At 44.1% G+C, this 26,474-nt stretch overlaps 2 protein-coding genes across 3 annotated transcripts in view; one reads left to right on the top strand and one right to left on the bottom strand.

Annotated features, from left to right (window-relative positions):
* LOC144756440 (uncharacterized) overlaps window positions 1-18,835 on the bottom strand; it is an 89,301-nt gene extending 70,466 nt beyond the window's left edge. The window contains exon 1 of the mRNA XM_078646279.1: window positions 18,374-18,835. Within this exon, the coding sequence (XP_078502405.1) occupies window positions 18,374-18,835 (462 nt within the window). The remainder of the gene's footprint in view (window positions 1-18,373) is intronic.
* TPRN (taperin) overlaps window positions 1-26,474 on the top strand; it is a 186,548-nt gene that overhangs the window by 103,964 nt on the left and 56,110 nt on the right. The window lies entirely within an intron of this gene.

Below are 26,474 nucleotides of genomic sequence, written 5' to 3' on the forward strand. Positions count from 1 at the left end.
AAGTTAGCCAGTGCAGACCCATTTCCCCCATGCAGTATGCTGTAAGGGGCACAAGAAACATGAATATCACAGCTACAGACCAATGGATAAAGCCGGATGGCTGAGAGCCTCTATAAATAATTATATTATATATAATTTTCTTTAAAACGAAAGGTCTTGTCTATTACCCCAAAAAGCAACTTCAAAATTGCTGCCTCAAGGACCTCTACCTCACTTAAATCTGCATGAGCTGTGACCCATGTCCTCTCTCTGCTCACTTATTCCCTTTGGTTGGGAGGCTTGTGAGTTACATTTTTGAAGTGTTCAATTTACGTGTATCACTTTACACAGACCAGATAATCTAAGCAATGTACATCCAGAAAATTAAAATGCCTGCCAGCCATCAGCCTTTCTTCATTTAGCAGGAATTATTTCTAGGGTGCCTGGGTGCTGTAATTTTGTTTTAAAATTAGACCTTAACCAGTGTTAAATGATGCATTGCTGTCCATGACATTGAAATACTGAAACCAAGGAGAAATGAGAGGGATTTTAAAGCGCATACAACCTCCCTCATTATGCAGTGGTGTTCGCCACTATGTATTCATAGTTAGGGCAGAGTTTCCATAGGAAAAGCATTTTTATTTTGCTAATAACTTTGGTGCAATTTGAGGAATCTTAAAACCGTAGAGTTCATCCACCGCAGCTCGTTTCTGGAAAGTTTTGGGATGATCTGTCAAGTGGAGGAATGACTGATTAAATTTTCCTTACTGCAGGTTCCAAAGAAGCCCTTCCGTAAGTTACTGAGGTACTCCTTCAGGAGTCATCACTCAAGCATCTCCCTCATTGGGTGAAGAATGAGGGTCCTGCAGAACCATGTAGGTGACACTTGAGGGGTGGTACCTTGTAAGTACCAGCTGGGGTTGAGGTGGGGGGGGTTGGGGTTTGCAGGGGGATTGGCATTCGCAGAGGTTGTGGACAGGGCCTGTTAAACGACCAGGCACTGTGGCCAAACCCCTGCTGTGCGTGGCTTAGGTCATACGCAGAGGGTTTGGGTGCCTGGGGCGGGTTGGGTGGCGGTAGGGCAGTGGCGGCTAGCAATATTAAAGTATGGTGAGGCACGATGGCTTCAAACTCACCATACATGCAGCTTACCCGGTTCAGCACTACTCTCCTGGCATCCACAAGCAGGTATGGAAGGCCTTCCTTCCTGCCCAGTGGCACACCAATTCAACCAATCCTGGAACTGCTCATGTGGTTTCAGCATAAGAGCAGTTCCAGGATTGGTGGGAGCAGGCTAACACAGTGCTCATTTTGCAGCTGGGAGCCTGTGCTAGCAATTCCCCGGCTACTGTACAGCATTGGGATTGCTGTGCATTGGGATTGCTATGTATGCCGGGCTAGCCGTCTGAAAACAGACGCTCAATCCGACATGCGCGCTGGCAGGGGCAGCTGTCATCCTGCAATAGCAGGATTCTGCCCCGTTCCCTGCCCTCACACTCGCCGGTGCAAAATACAATGGCATGGCAATAAAATAGCTTCCAGACCCCTCAATGTAGTCTCGCTATTGGTCATCATACCGATAAGATTGTGTGAATAGAACACTTCGAAAGAACACTAGAACATCAGGAACACACTTTATAAACCGTATTCGTGAAACATATGCAGAATACATCTTTGATTGCTATATCTTTAAAACATTGTGCTAAATCGTCTAAATTGGCAGTTGTAGATAAAATAATCCTCATGGTCCTGATAAAGCAATATGTTGTGAAACATGTGTTGGTCTAAGCAAAAAAAGTTCTCTTGATTTGAAAATACAGAATAAAATTACTGTGGACAAAATACTCAACCATTGAGTTTGTACTCGATCCACTTTAAGACTTAAAAAATAGTCCGTGTTTTATGGCAATGTATTTATTTGTGTGTGCCTGCTGCGCTTGCAGCAGGTGGGGGGACGCTCCTCCACTCTTGAGGAGGAACCGCCCTTGGAGAAGGGCCTTTCTGGAAGCCAGGCCATGCTTTCAACTCCCCGCTGCTCACAGCCGAAAGCTATGCTCAGCGGGGGAGTTACCTGACTAAGATTTAAAAACAAAAAACTAAAAAAACAAGTTCACTGGGGACACCAAAGTTTAAAGTGGCATTGTAGTTAGCTATTGTAAGATCTTATCTTGCATTAAAAAAAACTCAGAAATTCACCGAAAAAACAAAGGTTAAAATAACGGAATAATTAAGTATGGTAATAAAATCTTAGGTTGCATTTAAAAAAAACAAAAAAAAAAAACCCTAGACATTCACTGAAAAAAACAAAGGTTAAAGTGAAGTTATAGCTAGTTTTTGAAATACCACTGAAATTCGCCTGTTATAGTTTATTGCGCTATCTATAACTTGCCATGCACTGCTTGTGACCTCACACATTACATCCCTCATGAAATGTTAAAAACATAATTTATGAAATCATTGATGGCATCACTCATGAAATCGTCAAATGAATGTGACCGTTTGCTAAAGGCATTTCTAACTGGATGATATTCAGCAAGCTACACCTAGACCCAGTTTTCTGTCACCTCTAAAGTGCTAATAGGCATAACCTTTCTTAACTTGCAGGGCACGCAGCAGATCTGTGAAATAACCCACATTTGGTAGATATTATGATCTGCTTTCAGTGGTATTCTGTATGTAAGAAGTGTAATTTCTCTGAAGACATTACTGCAATCAGCAGCCTATTAAACATTGAATACCGTTAAAAAAACTGTTTAGTCATTGGTTATGTTAATTATATGTGTCTGTTAAATACCTTCTCTGACATAGAATTGTAAGTCGGCGGCTTCACATCTATACGTTAGACAATAAGGCATGCACAATTAGGACCTATGGACATCACTTTGTAGTTTGTGAAGATACCCAGCACATTCCTGAAATGAGCGGAATGGCTTACACCGTTAGAATAATGCTTGCAGTTGTACTGAAACTTGAACTGTCTGCAAGTGAGTCATCCATACACTGTACACTCTACAACAGTGTAGAATGTCTCACAATTGTCAGTGAACTTGTAGAAATAAATATCTGTGCTTTTTAATGTCCAGTTTATTTAGAAATTTCCTATAGCACTAAATGAGAACTTTTTAACACCATCCGTGCAGCGCATTTTGCCGCTGTGCGCTGAACTTTTAAAAAACCCGCGGTTCATGACGAGCTCAGCTCGTCATGAGCGTACGAGAGGTGTACCTTATGACGAGCTGAGCTCGTCATGAGCGTCGAAGGGGTTAATGCCCATATGTATACAGAAATCCACTGGTGAATAATGTATTGCAAGGAGACCCTTGACTTTTTCGCATGTTTTGACTTAAACCACAACCAATTTGAAACGTATGTGTGCAACTCATATTAGTTGCACACAGTCTTTACCTTGTTTAAATGAAATACTGAATGCACTTAAAACTTCACTTGTGGCTATATTGTGCCCCATGTGAATGCTACCATACTGAATTATTTGTGCCTCTTTGTCTGCACTATTTCTGTTTCATATATGCACACATGTACATACAGGCAATCTATGCTATATATGTTTGTGGACACTTTACTACCTACTTTGTTTTCTAAAAATGACCTAGTGGTTTATAGAGTAAATTGAGAAGCAGTAGTTTGGGCGATGTCAACAATGATGTCATTTAACATGTCGTGAGTGATTTAGTATGTGAGGTGATATGCAGTGCATGGTAGGGTGCACGTTACAGTTAGCCCAGCACACAATAATGGGTAAATTACAGTGCTCTTTGTTTAAGATTTTATCACCTAACTGTAGTGTAAGTCAACCTCTTATTACTATACGTAACTTAAGTCGATAAAATGAGTACCATTGAGTTGGGTATCAATAAACATCTGTTACTCCGCTCCAAGATGCCCTTTAATGAACGTGCGCTTTACAGATACATGTTATGTTTAGGTTAACATCCTTGTAAACTTTTTTCCCCCCAATGAATAATAATTTTATGTCGCCCACACTGAACCCATGTGAAAAACTCTGAGTTCCTTTGTCTCTTGAAAGTTGTCTACATTGGAATTTGCTGTGCTCTGAAACAAATTACGCAGGCTCTTTACTTACACTAGTTAGCATGCTTCATTCAGTGACACACCGTGACCTCTTTGCTGGCATATGTGTGAGTAGCAGCTGTGTTGGAGATCTAGAGGATGAATCTAAAATTGTATATTGGGCCAAACTACATTTTTTATTGGTAGCACAGGAGTAAAAAAGCGGTACGTGAGGGGTTGTTGGGGGCCCTATGTATCTACACGATAAGGGCGCCATGCTTCTGCCCTACTTTAGCCTGGAGGAATCACTCGCCATTACTGGACTAGCCGACCTATGGGAAATTCACACTTGAACTTTAAGCACATCGTAAATAAGGTTATTAAGAAACTATCTCTCACAGAAGACAAAGCCGCCTTTGCACACAGGAGCCATGCATGGATGACTCTCTGCAACTACAAATCATTTGGGTCACAGGCATACTTTGAACTGGGGTACTCTAGGAAGTCTAAAGAAGCTTTTTTTAAATACAGGTTAGGAATCCTGGCAGCCATACCTCATCTTCCTGCATGGCTGAGAAAGAACTATGGGAACTTGTGCCTGCTATGCGGAGCTGGAAACGAGGATATTGAACATATAATATGCTCCTGCACTAAAAGAGGAAAAGATAGGCCTCTTAAAAACTCATTTTAATGAACGAGGCATACGTATTCGGAGACAAGCAGTACTTGCATGCTTTAACCCAAGGGACCCACAATTAAACAGGACGCTTGTTAAGTTCCTGCTTCTAGCAGCATCTAAGAAAAGGCCAGCTGTACTGTAACCTAGGTATAGACTCCAGAGGCTTTGATTCAAATGAATAAAGGACACTTTGCACTTTCAAATAATTCACATATGTTTTAATATATAAGAATTTTAACAATGCTCCGTTCAAAAAGTCAATTGACTAAAATGTTTTATTAGAATGCAATTTTGTAATGGTTTTAATTAATCAAAAACACTAAATTCTTACCTTACCTACCTACTTTACACGCCACTACAGGTCGGGGTATTTGTCTCAGCCCTTTGTTACTCTTATCCTTTCCCTGGAGAGTCTGCTAGCCCGGACTGTTTTGATAATATGTGGTGTAGGAAAAGTGGAAAAATACAGCCTGTCTGCTATCGCTAACAGGCTGTTCAATTTACACAGAGAAGTTCTCCTATCTGGCCTGTCTTCTACTCCCCTGTACATACCTGGGCAGTTGAAGTACAGCTTTTAGGGCAGTTCTACATGCACAGAACTTCACTCCTGTTTGTCAAAAGATAATGTCAGTCGCAAGGTCAGAAAGCATATTTTGAATCTTTACTGTGAAGACTGTGTTCCTTGCATAGACCACATTATAAAACTGGCTCAACTTTGGCGGCATAGGGATTACACGCACCCTCCTCCACCAAAGACTGAGGTAATAAATATAGAAGTCCACTAGTGATCATGCTAGATCACAACCCTACCCATACCCTGCTAATGCCACTAATGGAGATTATAGATTAATATGTGGCTTAATCCGATTTAATAGCAGGTGTTCCCATAACTGGACAGGCACAAGACGGAGTTAGATATTTACTTAGGGTTGGCCACGATTGGTTAAGATGTTTCTTCATTGGCTGCTGCGAAGGGCAGAACAGAACTTCTGTAGTTTTATCAGGGTATTTCTAAACCTACATTTATTTTGTGGAGCCTACAGTCTTCCTGTTCTTCTTGATCCTCCTTCTAAACAGGTTGCTACAGGGTGATAAAGAAAAGTTCGGTGGAAGTTCAGTGATCTTGAAGGCCACGGAGACATGTTTTGTAAATAACTTTGGCTCTGATGCCAGTCTGCATTTTTCCATTAAACTGAGACCCCCAATTCAGTGTTCTGGTTTGGTGGAGCCAGCTCATTTATGTTAGGACTTCGTATTTTTCTTGCTGCACAGCTTTGGATGGTTCTTAGTTCTGCCGGTCTTTGTGGTGTATTTGGTGTTGCAGTAATCTATGACTGATCATTCTGTTGTTCAGCCTTTGTAATTTGCTTAGTTGGTACAGTCTATCAGCTGATCTTTTGCTTCTGTTGGTTCGGGGGCCGAAGGGTAGTGCAGAGTTCAACAATGCTTCTAGATTAATGGTGTTATTTACTGATTAGGGGTTTGTGCACATGGGAAGAGAAGCAGGCAAATGAGAATGTGGGGATGGTTGATTAGGTCCACCCGATGCTCTCGATTAGTGTTTATTTAGAAGTAGCAGATGGCGTGCATCCAACTTTCAATCTGAGCTAATCAATACATTTCTTTTTGTGGACTGCACTGAGCCCAATTTGAAGAAAATATCCATGTTGCCAGCATGGGTTCTGAGATCCAAGGCTATTCCTGCTGTCAAGCATAACGGAGGTGTAAAGGGCAAGCAGAGGTCATGTGACACTATTCCACAACCATAAACAAACATTGGCAACGTACCCTACGTGAGATTGTTTTGGCTTTGCTATTTTTTTTTTGCTATGTTGGAAATGGTTGAAAGTAATGTAAAAAGCTGTATGACACCACCAGTGTTGTGTTATAGCGCTTTTTAACATTTTATTTTCAGTTCTGCTGCCCTGAAGTTAACGCTGTTGTGTAATACGGCTAAAAAACCTTGAAAAAGCCAATAGATCTTGCATAGGCGATACCAATTGGCTTTGCCAATGCTTGATATGGAATGACATATGGTACGTTATAAGTATTTACATTGGCTGAAGTACTAATGTTATAGAATAGAGAATGTGCTTGCCAAGACGTTAGTGTGTCCAGGTTAATTAGCATTTTAGAACAATACAAAATCTCTGAAAATGTGCCATATATGTGCGCTGAATGTAACATAGGTTGTAGGCAGACACAAAAGTCCAATAGTTTACAGTTTTTATTAGAGTGATGCTTTAGGCTATGTGTTACTTTGAGTGCAATGGTTACTAAAGAACCAAAAAAGCACTCCAGATTGCTCATTTATTAGTCAAATATGGCAATAATCGGTGTACAGTGGATTTCCGAGAGCGTTTGTCCCCTGTGCCACTGCACCTGCTGCACCATTCAAACCATGGCCCTAGTGCCTGCAAGGTACCTACACTTGGGCCTGCTTTAGTATTAACATGTAGCAATAATCAGTGTTCAGCGGGTTTCCTAGAGCTTTTGGCACCTGTGCCACTGCACCTGCTGCCCCATCCAAATCATGACCCTAGTGCCCGCAGTGACAAATGAGAAAATAGTTTATATCCAGTAATGCATATGTTCCAAAAAAGGCATAGTAGCAGATGGAATACATAATTGTGCTGGTAAACATGAGCACAAAAGCTTTCATAAAAAGTGCCTTTAAACTTAACCAACTCTCCAAAACGAGTTCCCACAGATGTCATCAATAAAGTATATGCTTTACACATCAAAACCAAGCATTATAAATTGTGCTACAATGTGGCTGTCTCTTTCCTGTGAAAAGAGCTTCTCCTGTGCTTGACAGTGAATTAAACATAAACAGTGTAAATTGTGCAAGATCACCATATGTTAGACTGACACTGACTCCGAAATGCAGTTTTGTACTTTGTTCTTAAAAAGGCAGTTTCACAAATAAAATGGACTCTCCAAAGAAGATGAATTTTGCAAAAAACGTGCAACTGTTTTGTGCAGATGAAGAACGAGATACCTTTTGAGATGGGTATGTCTAAAATTGAAAAAACTTAGAAGGGCACATGCAGACTCCGTGGAGGAAGTATGCTGCATTCCTATTTCTTGTGAACAATCTCACTTTAAAATCTAAAACACAAACATGATGTGGTCAGAACAAGTTTTAAAGGCCTATTGACAGATAACAAGTCCGTGGAAGAATACAGTGAACATGTCTTTGGCTTTCTCATTGGGCAGTACGTACTGAATCTGAACAGCCTAAAGCAAATAAAGCCAGCAAATGGGAGGCAAGAAAACGCGAGATAGAAACCACAAAGCCAATGGCAAGCGATGGGCAGAATGCGTCCCAGTCAAGTTTCTGAAACTCCCCAAGATGTCTTTGGCACACCACACAGCTGCGCAGTATGGTAGGCTGCGACCTAAAAAGTGTTCTTGTGAGTGATTGAGCAGGATTTGCATATAGAATCCATACCTTCGACAGAGTCTCACACCAACCAGACCGCAGGTTTCCCCATAAAGGAAGTGCACTGGTGCCAATTCCCATTTCCTTGGCTAATAATTATTTGATGAGAACACAGGAGCGCGAGGCTTTGGAAGGCTGCTGGCCCAGCCCCCGTCGTTTCAGTGCTCAGTGGAAGAGACAGGTGGGAGGCAGGTTTGTTGGTAGCCTGCAGCTTTCTTCTGTTAACCTAACTCATGAGTCAACCTGTGTTTGTCGCCCAAACATGTGCTTTCTTTCAGGTGGAGTAAATGCGTTTAAACATAGTTGCAAGGAGCGTCTTTCCCACCCAGTACTGTTTGCATTATTGCGCGCTATCAGAATGGACTTTGCATGTATGGTTTGTGTACGTTCTCTATTTGTTAGCGATTGGTGGACTCTTTCTTTCACTATGTTGTGTTCCCCATGGTTTTTTCCAGAAGGTCCGGTGTGTGCAATCTGATCTATTTACTCACAGTGCAGGACATTATTTTACATTTCACGGAAGCGTCATTTCTGAACGGGTTTCGTTGCTAACAGCCCACTCTTTTCAGAGGTGTTTGTGGTTGATTAACTGAACAACAATGAAAACTCGGATTACAGAAGTAGAGAAATTAAATATTTCCAGGGAAAAGCAGATCTACAGTTTAACAAGCAGAAGGTTTTCCTTCTGTTTTGCTATTCACTATTCTACTTTTAAATGCTAATTAAAAAAAAATTAACTCTTTCGTTTGAGAAATCTTTGTACAGTATAAAGTTTGGTTTAGCAGCTTGTTCTGTATTCCTTATAGCCGTGCATTGGGCACAGGCTTGCGGCTGAAATACGGTTGCAGAAGAGATTCTGCCGTCTGATATTTGGGCCCTAGGATGAAGTCACAGTGTAATATCCGGTTTAATCGAACCCAACATAAGACCGGGATATCACTCCAGGGACCTGACATCTGACTCTGACATCATTCCAATCACACTACCCTCGGTCTCGCCTGTGGTTGAAAGTCAGTTGGACAACTCTTCAGGCGTTGCCTGCTATTGAGGGGCAAGCTTTCACAAATATTATCGTTCTTCTCCAGAAAAGACTCTGTAAGGATTCACAGCACCTGGGCTTTTAAAGGCTGGTCCATCAATAGCCAATGTATTGCTTCAGGGCCGGGTGATGTGGTCCAATTTCCTGAGGTTCATTGCATCCATTCTGATTTTTTTTGCTGTAGTCTTCTGCAGACACCCTACTGCAGTACACCGGCGGGAGAACATTTGAGCTCTTTAAGAGCAATTGCCTGTTTTTTAGGGGTTCATGGATCATTCCCACAAAATCAACTGGAAGCTGGTACTTTGTTGCAGCAGAGACATAATGTTAAAAGTAAAGGTCCTGATAGAACCAGATGCTAACGTTTTATTTCTGACTATGATGGATTGCTCCTAGAAGGCGAGGCAACAGAAAAGGGATTCTTTTTTTTTTCTTCATAGAGTTTTTTTATAGCGCTTACTTGACCCGAATCGGGTATCGGAGCGCTTTACATAGCACCGTTGCATTACATGAGGACACATTAATTTTTTTGTTAGGCACAGGGAGATTAAGTGATTTGCCCAGAATCACAGGATGTTCAGCGTCTTTGCCGAGACTCTAACCCGGTTCCCCAGATTCGAGGTCTACTGCCCTAGCCATAAGGCCAACTCCTCTCCTGTTGCCATTTATTTCCCCTCAGTGATTAGGACCTCCGGTTTGGTGCAAGTGAGGCACCGGAACGTTCTATGTGCTGGTAGTGTATGTACTTAAGCCAATCTGAGATTTTCTCATGGTGTTCTAACTGATCCTCAACTGGATGTGCACCTGTTGTGTGCAAACATGTTTTCTGTAGCAAAATCCTCTCCACCAAGGATCACATGTAAACAGAGCCAGCATTATAACCTGGCACACCGAAATATTTGTCTGCACCAAAATCATTTCATCCAAGGAAACTGTTCTATCCATCTTTTATATATCCATCAGTGTAGCAGCCTTCTTGGTACTGTCACAGAAAGGAAAATATTTTTTTATTCAGTAAGGTAATGGTTTTGTGGGTCATCCCTCCCTCATAACGCATAAAACTATCTCTCTCTTGCTCTCTTTCTAGATAGATAGATAGATAGATCTGATAGATAGATAGATAGATAGATCTGATAGATATTCTTCCACTCCAAGCCAAAAAAACACTCCTGAGAACCGGATCGTGGTTATCAAATCAGTGCAAACTTTATTGGGATACTGACCCAACCTATTTTTTACAGCTGGGCTCCATTTTGTATTGTGTTCATATAAACAAAGTGTAACAAACACAATTGAAGATTTTGACATTTCTTTTAAATTCCAATATATTTAAATGCAAATAGTGCATTTTATTCTGCTAACCAAGGTAATTTGCTTTTTCTTATAAATTGTTTTCACCTTGTATTTATTGTAAGTACAGTTATTGCTCCCAGAAACTCGTTCTTTTTCCGCATTAATCTCGATTTGCGTTCAAATCCCTGTTTGTGCCAGAGTTGGGAGACCATATTGTCGTCGTCCTCCACTTTGAAGGAAGTTGTGTGCAAGATTTTTACCAGGTAAAAGCAGGCGTACAGCGTACATTTCAGAAAGTAGGGGAGGCGGAGTACATGCTTACACTTTGTCTGTTACGCTTCACTCTCTGATCCCAAACTCCAAACGGTGCTGTAATTGTGTAACCGGAAATTATAAGACCGAGCGGCGTAGGCAACTGTAGATACACCATTAACGCACCAAATTTGCCTAGAAAATAGAACGAGGGTCCAAAACAAACAAATATGTGTCATTTGCAATAGTAAAAGATGTCATTGAATTTGACTGTGTGTCAGCAAATGCCCGGAAGGGGACAATGTGATGGGGCGTGGTTGACATTTTTGATTAGGGCAACAAAAATTGTTGGCTCAGCCTGGCATGCATATGATGGGATATTGAAGTGAAAGTGAGCGCTTTTCGAAAATTGCAGGCAATGGATCTGGACGTTGAAGAGGCCTGGTGACTTCTGATCTAATGGCAGTGATTTGGCAGGATCAGAACCTCAGTGAAGTGATGCCGGAGAATTAAGGGCTTAATGTGTGTTAACAAATAAATAAGTACATGGCACCGGTTTCTTTTAGAACCCGCTTCCAGCTCTACCAAAAGCTGTGATTGCCAAATGCCACACTTGCCCTGTATTCATACCACATCATGCCTCCTTTTACCACCACTCTACACTTCCTGGTTCTTTATCTCACTCATGCAGGTTCTTTTTCATACCTGTTTTCTTCCCTTGTCTCAGTTTTCCTATCTTTCTGTTTCTCCTTCTTTCTGCCTTTACTTTTTGCTCTGTGGCAAATTTTGATACGTATTGGTTCCCAAAAAGGAGTAACTTGCCTACAACTTGAAAACCACAGTCACAAATATGCAGTGCCCAAGATACCAGCCTTATTGTCAGGGCAGTCCGGGAGTATCTAGTTGTTCACCATGTCATAGCGGTGGAAGAACCCAAACATCTGGATGGAGCATGTGTGTTAGAGACAGATGTTTGCTTCGATCTCCATTATCATTATAATGGATTCAACAACAAAGATGAGATGTCAGCAAGGACATCTATATGAAGTCTTTAAAACGTTATTATTATTCCTCAGCTTAACAAACAGGAGAAAGCCCTACTAAAACCTTGTTTATGTAACTTGCTTTAAAACTGAAGTATTATTTACTAATACATTTGTATGCTGTGTTTTTGTCTTTTTGTACTCTATTCTGCACTTGCATGTTATGGGACTGTGGAGAGGAAGCTGCAGGAAAAACAAACTAATTTTATATAATGAAACACTTGGTACAGTCCAGATCTGAAGTGCACTTTTGTGTGAGTGGAGGCATTGTGTATTTTTGTTTTTTCTAAGCAATTTATTATATTCCTGGAAACCTCTTCACTTAACGACATCCACAGACTAAATGCTGTCTTAAACGATGTTCAAGATTGACTGACAAAGAATCACCTGAAACTCAATCCCGACAAGACCGAAACTCTTCTCATCTCAAACAAAGAAGACAATCCTCAAATCATTGAGTGGCTAAAGTCGATCGATGCTCTTAAAGGTTCCCTCACGCTAGCTGATTCCGTTAAATCTCTGGGTTTCACCCTAGACCCCAAACTAACCTTGACAAACCACATTAAGAACTCGGCAAAAAGTGCTTTCTTTAACCTCAGACTTCTGAACAAAATCAAACCTTTAATTCCAAACAAGGACCTTAAACTAGCCACGCAATCTCTAGTTCTATCTAGACTGGACTATGGGAACTCAATCCTAACAGGCATCCCCAAATCGCACTTGGCTCCATTAAAAACAACACTACATGCGGCAGCAAGAATGATCACAGGATGCAAAAGATCTGACCACATCTCCCCAGCACTCAAAGAACTTGAATGGCTCCCGGTGGAAATGCGCAGCACCTTCAGAACGGCCTGCCTAACCCACAAGGCCCTCCACACCGGAACACCAGAATACTTGGCAAACAAGCTCACAAAAGCTGGCCAAAGTAGAAATTTGAGAAGCTCTAACTCCCTGTTGCTCATCCTACCAAAAACCAGAAAGAAGAAAACTGCGGACTGCTCCTTCACTGGAAATGCCCCCAAAATATGGAACTCTATCCCCCCGCATATCAGAACCATACCGTCCTATGCGGAATTCAAGAACCAACTCAAATCCTTGTTCCTCATCCGTTCCCTAGGTCCTGGGTAACTAGGACCACCCCCAGAACTATGTGTTATCTCTGTATCCTACTACCAATAAGTCCTACTGTTAAGAACTTTTCCTCCTCCATTATTGTCTTTCGATGATCGCCTTTATTTGTTACGTGTCTTTTTGTTCACCTTCTCATTCCTTTTACTGTAAAGCGCTCTGCTACCTTCGGGTCTTGTTCGCGCTATAGAAAACTTCTAAATAAATAAATATTCAATCAAAAATATAAAATGCACACAATGCATAAAAATAAAATCCACATATCTAGTAATTATAATAATTAAACAAATATCAAAATAGTAAAACCATGGCAGGGTTCCAACATATCAGGATGAACATACCGAACATCTATATTTGACTTTAAAATGGGCTAATTTGTTGACTTGCTGGTTATTCTAAAAACCTGAGTGGGTTCGATGAATCCTCAATTTAAGCCATGCATTAAAGTTCATATTTTATAATGGAATGGCTATTCTCCTCCTCCTGGACTCTGGGAATTTGTCGCACCCCATAGCATGCCCTATGCCCCATCCTATGTCCTATTCCCCATGCCCCGAAGGGTTAGTTGTAAGCAAACTCTTGCTCCTGATCATTGCTGCCTTGTAGTGGCTTGTGCTATCCTACAAATCCATTTCCTTCTGGTCTGTATCTCTACACAGTGGTGTACTGGTCACAAAAATGCTTCTAATAAAGGCTTCTCTGAACCTGGGAAGTTATGTCAGTGCATCGCCTATACCCTTGTCAGTTACGTGGTCTAGATAATCCATCCGCGTTTGCAAATAGACAGTGTGTTGTGGCAACATTGAGGCAGAGCTGCTGTTTTCAGAGGAAGCCTTCCCTCCAGTCACTCCATTGTCACATGGGTTGTGACATTACTTTCCATTGCCTCAGCTATTGTTATGATTTTCGAAGACTGAAGCAGTGTATCAGTGGTACATTTCTGACCAGTGAGTGGGCCCAATTGTTTCTGAGTATCTTCTAAAAGGCTTCCAAGCGTACTTTTAAGAGGGCTGCATACATACCAGATTGTCCTCATTAGGTATATTTAGATACAATGTCTCTAAGTGGAACTAATTTACATAGTGGTAATGTATTTATCTTGAATATACTGCTTGGTTCTGGCCCTCCTGGATCTACGTTGGACATCCCTGCTTAAAGAGATTCTGATTTTGCTTTCATGGCCCTTTAAAGAAGATATGATCATGTGCTCCTGGGATACCTGGATGAGCCAGGCATTTACGGCTACAATTTGAGCATGATCTACAGGTTGCAGAATCAAATCCTGATGGTCTCTTTCAAAGTTGGATGCGTTGGGAACTAGCGTTGTTTATCTAATTCATCCAAACATAAAGATTCAAGTTAAGTGCTAGAAACAGGGAGCAGTCTCCTCCGAAGCTTTTGGCAGAACCCCGTTGCTAGCTCGATTACCGATTACCGGAACCTGCAAATGCATGTCCGCCCACCTTTGGCACTCGGGTTCTGAACTGACGTGGCCCCCTGTATCCGGTGAGCCATACCCTGAAGCCTTGAATCCTGAGTACCTCATACGTCCGGGAGCCAGCAACTGAATTGCTCGTTTACATCAACTTATTTCGACATCTTTAGTATTCGCTCTGCGCCCTTTTATATACCCTATCAAGGACAGAAACCCCGACCTTGTCCTCCATCGTACTGTGTTTTAAGGAAGGAAGCGGATCTCCTCGGCACTCTCTGCTCCCCACTAGTGGACCTCCCATAAGTTTCGACATTACCCTGGATCCACATGAAAAGAGCCGCCTGATTGACCTTGGGGCCTTATCTATTTAGTAGATTTCCCCCCCCCCTTTTTTTTGAGTATCGTGTGTCCCCCTACCCGTGGTACCGCTGTGCCCTGACGAAGGTGCGGCCCCACTTGGGCCCTACACCGAAACACGCGTTGGCGCTTTCTCCGAGGGTGGCAGTTTTCCATCTGAATAAGACGCTTTGATCCATCTACGCGCGCCCCCCTTGTGCTTTTGTCATCTTAACCATATCCACTCTGGTTACAATTTTTGGCCTTGATGTACCTATCTGTGCAATGAGTGAAACCTTGTGTGAATGATTGTATACCTGGTAGAATTGAATGTGATACGGTTTGTGTGGGACTGCTAATTCTATTATTGAAATTGTTGACTTGATTTATATTTATTATGTATTTTTTATGAAAACCATAAAAACGGAAAAAAAATATCTATCACAATGTACTGGGTTGAACTCCTGATGAATAAAAAGAATTGAAAGACATTCATGTGTGTCTGGCTCCTACCCTAGAGTGTCAGTCCTTACGTAAAAAATAGGATCCTTTTAAAAGGACCTTCATATATTGATTCAGCAGGGTCTTTTGCTCTTTTCTCTACTGTCTCTAAGTAGGTACTGCTGTACAATGCTGTGAATGGGCGGTGGGTTAGCAGCCTCCTGGAGAAGGCACTGAGAGTCTGCAGTAGTAATGCTAAAATGGGCAAAGCTTAAACCCCTAACTTGTCCACAAAGCCAGATAGGTAGCAAGAGACCTTTGGTGAATTAACACTTGAAAGGAAATACCTGCCAGGTCTTTCCGAGTGCTTAATGAACTTGTAAGTTCCAGTGTGTGATGAATCAGATAATCTTGTCTGATATCCTTGGTCTGCACGCCTGCACCCTACAGAATGATGACTCCCAGTGCACAGTAGAACTTCTCAGGGTGATGTAACTTCTTCAGGTGCTCCCAAAAAGTGTGAAGAGTTACCACATGGAGCTTACTTTACGTTATATTTGTTTTTTATAATATGGGAGGTCTTTGGAGTTCACAAAGCCGGTTCCACATGGAGGAGAGGTTAGCGTTGGTCAATCTGAGGTGCAGAGTCCCCGCAATGGTTTGATAAGAGGATGGATTAAGCAGACTGGCGATAAGTTAGCAGAAAACTGCAAGATGCCTTCAGTCCATTTTTTTTTTTTATTTCAAAAGTTTTTATTGAATTGAATAAGTTTTCACATATACATTGTATACAGTTGTCTTTCTTGGGCAGCTTTTACATGTATACTTGGCCCAGTGGTGCCAAAGAGAGAGAGAGAAAGAAAGAGGAAAAGAAAAAGGGGGGGGGGGCGCGTTAGCTTTATTGCATCAGATACTCGTCTAGGGCTGCCCACATGTCCTCTTTGGCTGTGTGGTTCGCCGCCTTGTGTTTGGCGGTAATGTTGTCTGCCCCTCGAAGGAAAGTTACCCAGTTAAACCAGCGTTTGAAGGTGGCTTTGCTGGAATTCTTCCAGTGCCCCAGAATGGTTTTTACAGCAGCCGTCAGGAGCATGTCGACTAAATCTCGTATTTCTTTGGATTGGAGTTGTGGCTCTAGGAATCCGGTGGCTATCCCTGCTAGCCCTCTTTGTATCTGGCACCCCGTGATTGTGTCTATTAGGTTGTATACTTTACTCCAGAACGCTTTGACTTTGGGGCAGTCGTATATCATGTGGGCTAGCTCCCCCCTTGCTTTATGGCAGTTCCAGCACACGCTGCTGTCGCTCGCCCCAACTCTTTCTAGTTTCGCCAGTGTCCAGTGTAATCTGTGTGGTATCCAGTATTTTGTTTGTGCTAACTGTGGTGTGATCTTGTTTTTGGACGCTGATGTCCATAGTTTGGCCTTCTCCTCTTCATTTAGCGGTCTCTGGATGATCTCTTCCCAGAAGGCTATTGTTTTGTCATTAAGAGTGGTGGTGCGTGGTGTGATTATTTTGTAGATCTGCGCTGTTTGGTGACCTGTATTGTTTAGGTTCTGTGCATACTGTATGATGGTTGGTTTGTGTTTGGAGAGGTTTGCTTTGGTGATGGCTGCTTTGATTTTTAGGAACTCGTAGAATTCCTTGTCTGGTAGGCTGGTTGTCGTTTGGAGTGTCTTGTAGGTGAGTGGATTGTTCCCTGCCTCTAGTTGAGCCGGCATTGTGATACCCCTGCTGAGCCATTCTTTGCTGTCTAGCGTTTTGCCTTTGTATGTGATTTTGGTGTTGTACCATAATGATTCCCATTTGGTGCCTCTGATGCTTACTTCTAGTTCTTTATCTAATCTCAGTAGTGCTATTTTTGTGTTCCGTAGTATTGAGTTTTTGGCCTCTGGGTGTCTATTTGCCGTGAGGGCCATGATCGGGTCCGCTCCTCCTAGAATGCCCCTTTCCAGCTCTAGCCATACTGGCATGTATTCTGGTGTTGGTGCTACCCAGTGTAGCCCCTGCTTGGCTAGGCATGCTGTTTGGAAGGCCTTATAGTTTGTGAGGTTCAGTCCCCCTTGCTCTTTTTTTAGCCTGAGCTTTGCTAGACTTATTCTAGGTTTTGTACCCCCCCATAGGAACATATTGATGGCTTTGTCAATTTGTTTATGGAAGTCTGTTGTTAGTGATAGTGGCAGCATGGACAGCAAGTAATTTAGCATTGGGGTGATCATCATCTTGACCGTCTCTACTCTGCTGACGAATTTGGGTCCCCATGTGTCTAGCTTCATCTTGATCTTTTTCAGCATTGCTTCCTCATTGTGCTCTAGTGTTGATCTGAGGTCCTTCCCAAAGAGGAGTCCCAGATATTTTAGGGGTTTTGTTTGCCACGCCAAGCCTGGCGTGCCTAGTACTGCTCGGGTGGTGTGGCAGTTCATTGGTTTGCATTCTGATTTATCCCTATTGAGTTTATACCCTGAGACATGTGCATATTCCTCTATTGTTTGTACCAGTGCCTCTATTGACTCCCGTGGGTTGCTTGTGGTGATCAGGATATCGTCCGCATAGGCCGCGAGTTTGAAGGCTTGACCTTCTACTTGCACACCTGTGATCTGCGTGTTTGTTCTGATCATGTGGAGAAGGGGCTCTATTGCCAGCAGGAATAACCCTGGTGACAGAGGGCAGCCTTGTCTCGTCCCCCTACTTAGGGTGAGTGTTTCTGATGTTGCTGAGTTAACCACCACTCTAGCTCGGGGGTTTTTGTATAGGGACATAATCATTCCTCTGTATCTTTCTCCAAAACCGAATTTGCGCATACATTCGTTTAGAAAAGGCCACGAGACCCTGTCAAAGGCTTTTTCTGCGTCTAGTGCGATCATTACAGCCTTCTCTGTGCTGTTCGCCGTGCGGCTTATTAGGTGGCAGAGCAGTCTCGTGTTATCCTGTGAGAGCCCGTTTTTCAGGTATCCCACTTGTGTTTTGTGTATGAGGGCGGGTAAGTATGTATTTATTCTTGCTGCCATTACTTTAGCGTAGATTTTACAGTCAACGTTTATTAAGGAGATTGGTCTGTAGTTTTGTGGGAATTGGGGGTCCTTCCCTTCTTTGGGGATGACAATAATGTTTGCCTCTGCCATTGAGTCTGTCATGCTTCCTTTCTCTGCACATGTCTGGAAGACTCTAACTAGTATGTCTTTAAGCAGCGGTTGGAACTTTTTGTAAAAAGTCACTGTGAATCCGTCTGGCCGTGGGGCTTTGTTGGGTTTTAGTGCGTCTATGGCCATCCCTACCTCTGCTTTTGTTATGTTTTGGTCTAGCGCCTCACTTTGATCGCTGCTTAGCTTGGGTAAGTCAAGTTTCTCGCGAAGGCTCGCCCCTCCGTCCGCCTTTAGTGCTGTGTCCGCGGTGCATAGGTCTTTGTAAAACCTCCTGAATGTTTCGAGGATTTGTTTGTTCCCTGTGTGCGTTATGTTGTCTGTGTCGGTGATTGCTGCCACTGAGTGCTGTCTCTGTTTGGCTTTTAGGTACCCTGCGAGTGCCCTACCTGCTTTGTTGGCTGAGCACAAGTTTATGGATTTGTATTTGTTTATCCATGTTGTGGCTCTTTCGCTTAATAATCTGTTGAGTTCGTACTTTTTCTTCGTTAGTGCTGTAAGTGTATTCCTGTCTTGTATGTTTGCGATGTGGTTGTTTTCTAGTTCCTTTATCTGGTCTTCCAGTTCTCTAATAATTTTGTTCCTCTTTTTGTTCATTCTTGCCTTAATGCTTATGAGTTTCCCCCTTATTGTGGCTTTGAGTGCGTCCCACAGTGTCCCTTCCTCTGTATCTTTTGTGTCATTAAATAGGAGATATTCTTTGATTGCCTCTTCTATCTCGACGGCGTTGGCGGGGTCTTCTAGTATATCGCTATTGAGTCGCCATCCCCTGCTCGGTAAGTCATTGTGTTTCCCGCTTATGGGGAGGGAGATGTGGGCGTGGTCCGAGACTGTTATTGGCCCTATCTCCGTTTTGTCCGTCAAGTGTGTGTGTGTGCTTGACATAAGGATATAGTCTATTCTACTGTACGAGTTGTGTGGTGCTGAGTAGAATGTGTATTCCCTGGCACTGGGGTGTTGTAGTCTCCATGGGTCTGCTAGTGCGAGCTTGGTGCATAGGTTTTTGAGTGTGTTCTGTTCTTGTGTGGCGTGGCTGGGCCTGTGCGGGTGTCTATCTATGGCATTATCCATCGCCTGGTTCATGTCCCCTGCCGTTATCAGTAGTTCTCCCAGTGGGATCTTGCTGAGTTCGCTTTCTACCTCCTCCCAGAACTTTTTGTTTGTGGCATTCGGCCCGTAGATGTTTGCTATATGCATTGTTTCTTCTCCTCTTTTGATGCTGGTGACTAGTCTCCTGCCTTCCGTATCTGCTACACTGCCCAGAATCTTGAATTTCCCTTTATTGCTTATAATGGTGATCAACCCTCCTTTTTTGTTGACTGCTGGTGAGCATGCCATCTCGCATATCCAGTTTGCCTTAAGTTTGTTTGCATCCTCTGTGGTTACTCTAGTTTCTTGGAGTACGTATACATCAGCTTTGAGCCTATTCAGGTAGTCTAAAGTTTTCCGTCGCTTGACGGGATGGTTGAGACCTTTGACATTAAGTGACACTATCTTGATGTCAGTTGTTATCTGCGCTAGGCCTTGAGTGTTGTGAGTGGTCATGGTGTCCCTGTTGGGTAGCTGTTCTCTGGGTTGTGACCTATGTTTGATCTCTGCAGTCGGTGTGGCCCTGCCTCTCGCCACCAGTCTTTGGGCCCCCCCCCGGGGTCTGTATTGGGATAGGGAAGTGTGTGTAAGTAGGAGAAGAAGAAGTAAGAAAGGAAAAGAGTCGATAGCCCCACCAAGCTTTGATTGTCCGCGCTTCATGACCTCCCCCCTGCCCTCTCCCCCTCCCCTTCCCCCCTTCCCCCCTCCCCCCTGTCAAAGTACTGTAAACGTGCGACAGCAACGGTTCTCCGCCCTCCGCTCCCCCGGGTACATTAGATCTTCCCCCCGCACCCTTCCGTGCTATGCATTGATAAAAGGATATCTTGCCGATCCCCGATTCCAGGGCCGGCTCAAAGTTCTGAGTGTTCTTGTGTTCTTGGCTGGTTCTCTTGCATCCTCCGTATCGTATTCCCTGAGGTATCTATCTTCCATCGTAATACTTTAGTTCTTATGTCCATTTATCATGAGGTAGGTGAGTCCTTCCAATTGAGGTAGCAATGTTCATTTGAGGTAAGTGTCCGATCGTTCCCGTCTCTTGGCAGTGTCTTTCAGCCGCGACCTGCTGTTCCTTTTTCACCTTTTTCACGTGTCTCCGAGCCGTCTGATGAGGCTCTTCTCTTTGCCGTTCCTGGGCTTTTTTGTTGTTCCATCTCTTCTTGGTCTGGCTCCTGGAGGTATCTGCGTAGCTCTGCTGGGTCTTCGAACAGTTGAGTGCCTTTCCTGTCTGTTATCTTCATTCTTGCCGGTCCAACAAAGCTGCATGTTATCCTGGCCCTCTTCATCGCTTCTCTTAGTGCTAGGAACGCCTTCCTCGTTTCTACCGTGCTTTTAGAGAAGTCCTGGGTGATGATGATCTTCTTGCCCTTCCAGTTGAGGGGTTGACCCTTACGTGCAAAGGCAAAGATGGCGTCTGTGTGGTTAGCTCTCAGCGGTTTGCAGATGATAGTTCTCGGGCCTCTCATGTTCAGCTGTCTTGTGGCAGGCACTCTGTACGCTTTGTCGATTTCGAATGTTCTTTCGAAGTTTAACCCAGTCAGCTTGGGTATCAAAGTTTCGAGTAGCGCTGCGCATGAGCCCGCTGCTTCCTCCTCTTCTTCCGGTACACCTAGGATTCTGATGTTCCCTTTCCTGTTTTTGTCTTCTTGTTCCGCTAGCGTTCTTTGCAAGTCGCTGGAAATCTTGGATATGTAGCGAACATCTTTTTCCATGGTGCCTGATTTGTCTTCTATTTCGCTGATTCTTCTTTCCGTTTCGCCTACTCTGCTCACTATTTTACTCTGGTCTGCACGTATGGCTGTGAGCTCTAGTTGGACGTTGTCCATGGAGATCTTTGTGGCTTTTGCCAGGTCGTTGGCTTCTGTTATTTTTTTTAGGAGCAGGTCCATCGCTGTCTCCGTGTTCTGTAGTGTCTTCAGTTTGATTGGCGAGTCTAGATCTTTTCTAATCTTTTTGATGTCGTTGGTCGTCATCCCACCCAAACCTCTTCTCTCTTGATGCGCGGACAGTCTTCCCTTCTTTTGCTGGTCTGCTTGTTGTGCGCCTTGTGATGGGCTGGATTTAGCGTACGTCGAGACTTTCTCTGTTTTTGCTGTGCTCCCAAACGTGAACCTGCTGGGCCACCTTATTGCCCTTGTTCTAGTTCTCCCTGACGCCAGGGCTACTGTCGCGTTGTTGCTGCCACCCCTTCTGCTTCACTCCGGCCTCCACTTGCGTTTCTGCTCCACCCCGTTTTTCGTTGTTGTTTCTCGTGGTGCTGGTAAGCTCTGGTGTGGGTTGTTAGGCCTGGGCTACCCTGGTGCCTGCCTCGTTCTTCCCGTTCAGCACCTTCCGTCCGCCCCTCTAGCAGCTTGCGGCACTAGACCCTTTCCAGCCTTGACTCTCGCTGTGCCTGACTGAAGCCGGGTTATTGTTATTGGTGGGGCCGCTGTCTGTCTCGGGTGGAGGGATTCTTTGCTTGTCAGCCGGCGACTGCCTCTTCTATGATGGCTGCCTGTGATGGCTTCCCGTTCCCACTCCAAGATGGCCGCCGTTTTCCTTTTTTTGCCGTTGTTCTTCTATTGTTTGTGCTGCCCCTAGCGTACCTTCCTGTGTGGCTATCCTGTTCACGGGTGCCAGGCTTCCAGTGAGTGCTGGCCTTTCGTCGCACCGTGCCCCCGTTGATGCCTTTGTGATTGTGTGGCTTATCCCCTCCTAAGATGGCCGCCGTCGGGTTGTTGTCGTCGTTCCGCTGTGATCCCTCGCTTAGTTATTGCTTAGCGCGGCAGCTTGTCGTTTCTGTGTTGGTCGGTGTTTGCAGGGGGGCCGGTGCTTGCTTTCCCTGGCTCCGCTTGGCTTCGTTCCTCGCACTTCGTTTTAGCGCGCGCGATCGTGCCTGGTTTAGCTTGGCTACTGCCCCTCCTAAGATGGCCGCCGTTGTTTTGGTGAGCCGTTTACGCTAAGGGCCGCGGTTTCTGTAATTGCGAGCAGCTTACTTGCTGTAGTTGTTCCCCGGACGGTGCTTGTGGAAGATCTGTCGCCTCGCCCACCTTGCCTCGTTTCCCGGCTCTCCTGGCTACTCCCAAATGCCTTCAACTCCATTACATAGGTTCCTGGAGTGATTGCTTTCCATTGAGGTTCCTGAAGTGAATGCTTTCCATGTCTAGCACTGCCAGTGATGCCTGCCACCTGGTGGCGTCTGTCCTGCTAACTGTTGGTGTGCTGGGTGGAGGCAGGCGGTTCTTATCTTACTGAACATCTGCTGTTTGCGTGCCCTGTTGTGGATGCCTGCGGTCTCTGATTACCAGTGACGTTAAAATACAACAGTCCCGGGAAAATGTGTTACCTTTGAATGAAAACATGTTTTATGCTTGTGTAAAAAATGCGCGATAGGTCTACGGAAATATTTCTGTGTCAGTGGAATTATACAAGTTTCACCATTTTTCAGCATTCCTTTTATTTATTGAAACCAGTTTTCTCAATTCGTATACTTTTACAGATATTGCTTCCGGTCTGTAGGCATATCTCCCAGCCGCCCACACATGAAGAACGGTCAGTCCCTGTTCTTGAAACTAAAACCTGCACGTGCTGTTGGTGCCGGTTTAAATATGTAAGCGCGATGCATTTTTTGTGAAGACCTTGTTCTTCTGATCACAGATTGTGAACTTTTTAGCCTCCTTTTGTCGTGTAATTTTGAAATTCGGAATGTTTAATGATTTATTTTATTTATTGGCAGTACGACCGCCCCCGCCCTCCCTCCCCCCCCGGATGTTAAATGCTTTGCTTGTAATATGCTACAAATCCTTGCGCTGGCGCTGGGGCGGCTCCTCCGTAGGAGTGGAGGAGCGTTGCCCCACTTTATAAAAGAAACAACAACAAAAAACCCAGAGGTGAAAAATAAAATGTCAATTCATTACCATTTTATTTTTCATCCTCATCACAAACAAAGCATCAGGACGGGGGCAGGGCTGCTGCCGAGTGACAGCAGCTGGGAGGGCGGGCAAGATGTGCACCCCTTAAAGTGCGCATGTCTTTTTGGCCGGCGTCTTGCTACAGGCAGCCACAAATGCGTACTTTAAAAATCTCTATCCCGACTGTTTTGAGACAGCTGGGTTAGAGAAGTGCAGGGCTCCAGAGTGCTGTGGAGCTCCTAGTGAGGCTGCTCCCGAGTGCTGTGGAGCTCCTAGTGAGACCGCTCCCTCCAATCAGAGTGCTGCTCTCATGGCGTGAGAGCAGCACCAAGATTGGTCAAGGGAGTTTCCTGGTGGCTGGGCTGCAGTTTCAGACAGAAGAGGTCCGGTGTGAAGCGGAGTCTAGGTAAGTGTTTAATTTATTTTCTATTTATTTTGCTTGCTATCGCGTACGAGCCCCCTCCCTGTAGATGCCAGACGTTTTGTATTTTTTAGCTCGCGCTCCCCCCTCCAAATAGATGCAGCCACCACTGCCTTTCAGCAGCAGTTCAGAGGGTCATGGTATGAGAATTCAAAAGGTAATCCGTACTCCGGTACCTACATGTATACACTGCCTGAATTACACCATAGATTCAGTGCAGGCTCAACAATTCCAGAACATGGGCAATTGGGTGGAAGGGGAAGATTACCATGGAAACGCCTTTGTGGGAGTCTAACATGCTTGATGACCTGAAAAGCTTACCGGCCCTCCTCCAATGGGACCTGATTGAAATTTCCAAGGTGGGAAACCTACAGAGTCTGGGGGATATGCTAACATTTGAGGAACTACGAGAACAGTTCAACCTTTCGTACTGCCAGAGGTTTAGGTACTTCCTGGTAAAACATGCTCTGACAAAATAAACTGGTCCCAGGATGCTTGTTTCTGGTCCAGGGAGGACCAGGCGTGGCAGTTCAGGCTGGACTGTTCCCATGAGGCACAGGGTCAAGACTAATTTGCGTATGGCTGGGTCTGAACTGGGGTGTCGTGGTGAGCAAAAGAACAATAGATTTAACCCAGATCACATGACTGGGGGTAAATGTTTGATTTGCTCTCGTTCCATCCATCATCTGTGTGTCTTTTGCTGACAAAATACACAGCACACCCGGGAGAACTGCCTAAAGAAACCCCGCTGGAATACAGGATCACTCCGTTCCCCCCTGCAAAGGCATGCAATGTCACAAATGTACACAACCCGCACACCGAATTACCCACAGCCCTAAGACAAGCGGAAAGGTGGGAGCAAGACCTAGGGTTTATATAGGACACTGATTAGTAGGAGGAATGCATGTATGTATCCCAGGGAGGTAGTTATCCAAGCTGGTTTCCGGCTCCTACTATTTAAGATACTGCACAGGGCATACTATTAGCTCACCAAACTACACAAAATAGGTTGAATTCCCGTCAATAGATGCCTCTGTGGCTGCAATCAAAGGAGAACAGTGATACTCACACACCCTGCGGGAATGGCTGTAACTGCGGCCCTTCTGGCTTCACTATCATTCCAAATCCAAATAACTGACTAACCTATCCACCACATAAAATGTACTTGCATGTTTCACTATACTAATTCAACACTAATCCTCTATGGCTGCCGGAGTAGCGTGCTACTCACCGAAAAAGCGTTTCAACACCTCGTCAGGGGTAGTAAGCGCTATATAAATGCAATTATAATACAATACAATACAATACATAGAGAGGTGCTCGGAACAGGTGACGGGACGCTCAAACGACCTAACATCACAGGTTGTGTGCTTAGGAACGTGCAGCGATCGGACAATACCCCAGTACCCCTTTATGTTCTGCAATGTAGCTCAGATGGTGGCCAGGAGGGATATCATACAGTTGTGGGGCAGCTGGATAATACTCCACTTGACTCAGTGGGCCCGTGGCATGGACTGGTGCATGGAGGCAGAGAGAATGATAGAGCAAGCACAACGATGCCCGAAGAAATTCGACAAATGCAGGTCGTGGAGGTAGATAGATTATTGATACAGAGATGTCCCCGAGATGCCAAAGTTTGTGTACAATGTTTATATACCTTGGGCTTATATGCTACAACAAAACGAATACAATGTTTACAAAAAAATACCACAATTCCAGAAACCAGTCGCATATGAATCATGGTTCACTCTGCTATAAACGCACCTGCTCCAGTTGTAGCTTCTGCGCTGCTGGGAATACCTTTCTATTTACCGAGTGGCTCTGTGATAAGACACCTTGAGCCATTTTGTTTTAATTTCTGACCCAATATCACTGAGCATGCTGGTACTTGTAGGTCGATGCCTGTAACCCCAACTACACGTCTCAGAATATAAAGTTTAAAAGCCATATTGGGTGATCACCATATTATTTACATGGCAGCTATGGCCCTTTCTTTGAGAATCTAGAGGGTTTAGGCAGTGCTTCCCTCTTAATAGTACATTTAGTATCGATGATTGATTGGCCAGCGCATGGGTCTTTTAGATTTACTTTGTTGCTTCAGTCGTTTTTTGGGTAACGTGGTAGATTTGTAGGAAGTAAGGAGAAAGGTGGTGGATCCTCGGTGATTGTGGGTACCTACAGTTCCTTAAAAACAAAGGCACCCACATGGCTTGCCTGTGCCAGCTGTGGCAAGTGAAGTAGGATGCAGTGGAAATGCTGACCATGTACCTGACACCGGCCAGTTCCAGCTGATTACCGCAGTGTTTGAAGCAGCCTCAGCCTGTTTAGTTAAATATAATCCCAGACGCCATTCGTGCTAGAGGGCGAGAACAGTTTAAAAAAGTCAATATTTGCACGAATACCAAACTAAAGTAGCATTAAAATGCATAATGTCCTGCCATGGTCTGGTCAAAGGTGGATGTACCCTGAGAGAGCTGCTGTTTTCACAGAGGAGCACGTGAGGGTGTGTTCTGAGTAACCAATTGTTTAAGATCCTGGTCGCAGAAGTTATTTTGTTCGGAGAAATCATGGATCAACAAGAACATCATTTAGAGTTTGATCGACACTGAGATGTCTTATCTTTTTTAGTTTTGACGATGATGGCATGTGCACCCTTTGTGTTACACACATGCAAAATGATAGATAATTTATGGTGTTTTGGTTCAGCCTCCTTCAGTCATTGACTTCTTTTGCCTTGGAAACCTCAGCCATTGTCTTGCGACAGTTTCATTCTCATTTTGAATCCTCACACAATAATATTGAGGTGTCACCATTTTTCTGGTGGTGGTTTACATACCCA

This window comes from Lissotriton helveticus, chromosome 5_1 (assembly GCF_964261635.1).
Source record: "Lissotriton helveticus chromosome 5_1, aLisHel1.1, whole genome shotgun sequence".
NCBI classification, from domain to species: domain Eukaryota; kingdom Metazoa; phylum Chordata; class Amphibia; order Caudata; family Salamandridae; genus Lissotriton; species Lissotriton helveticus.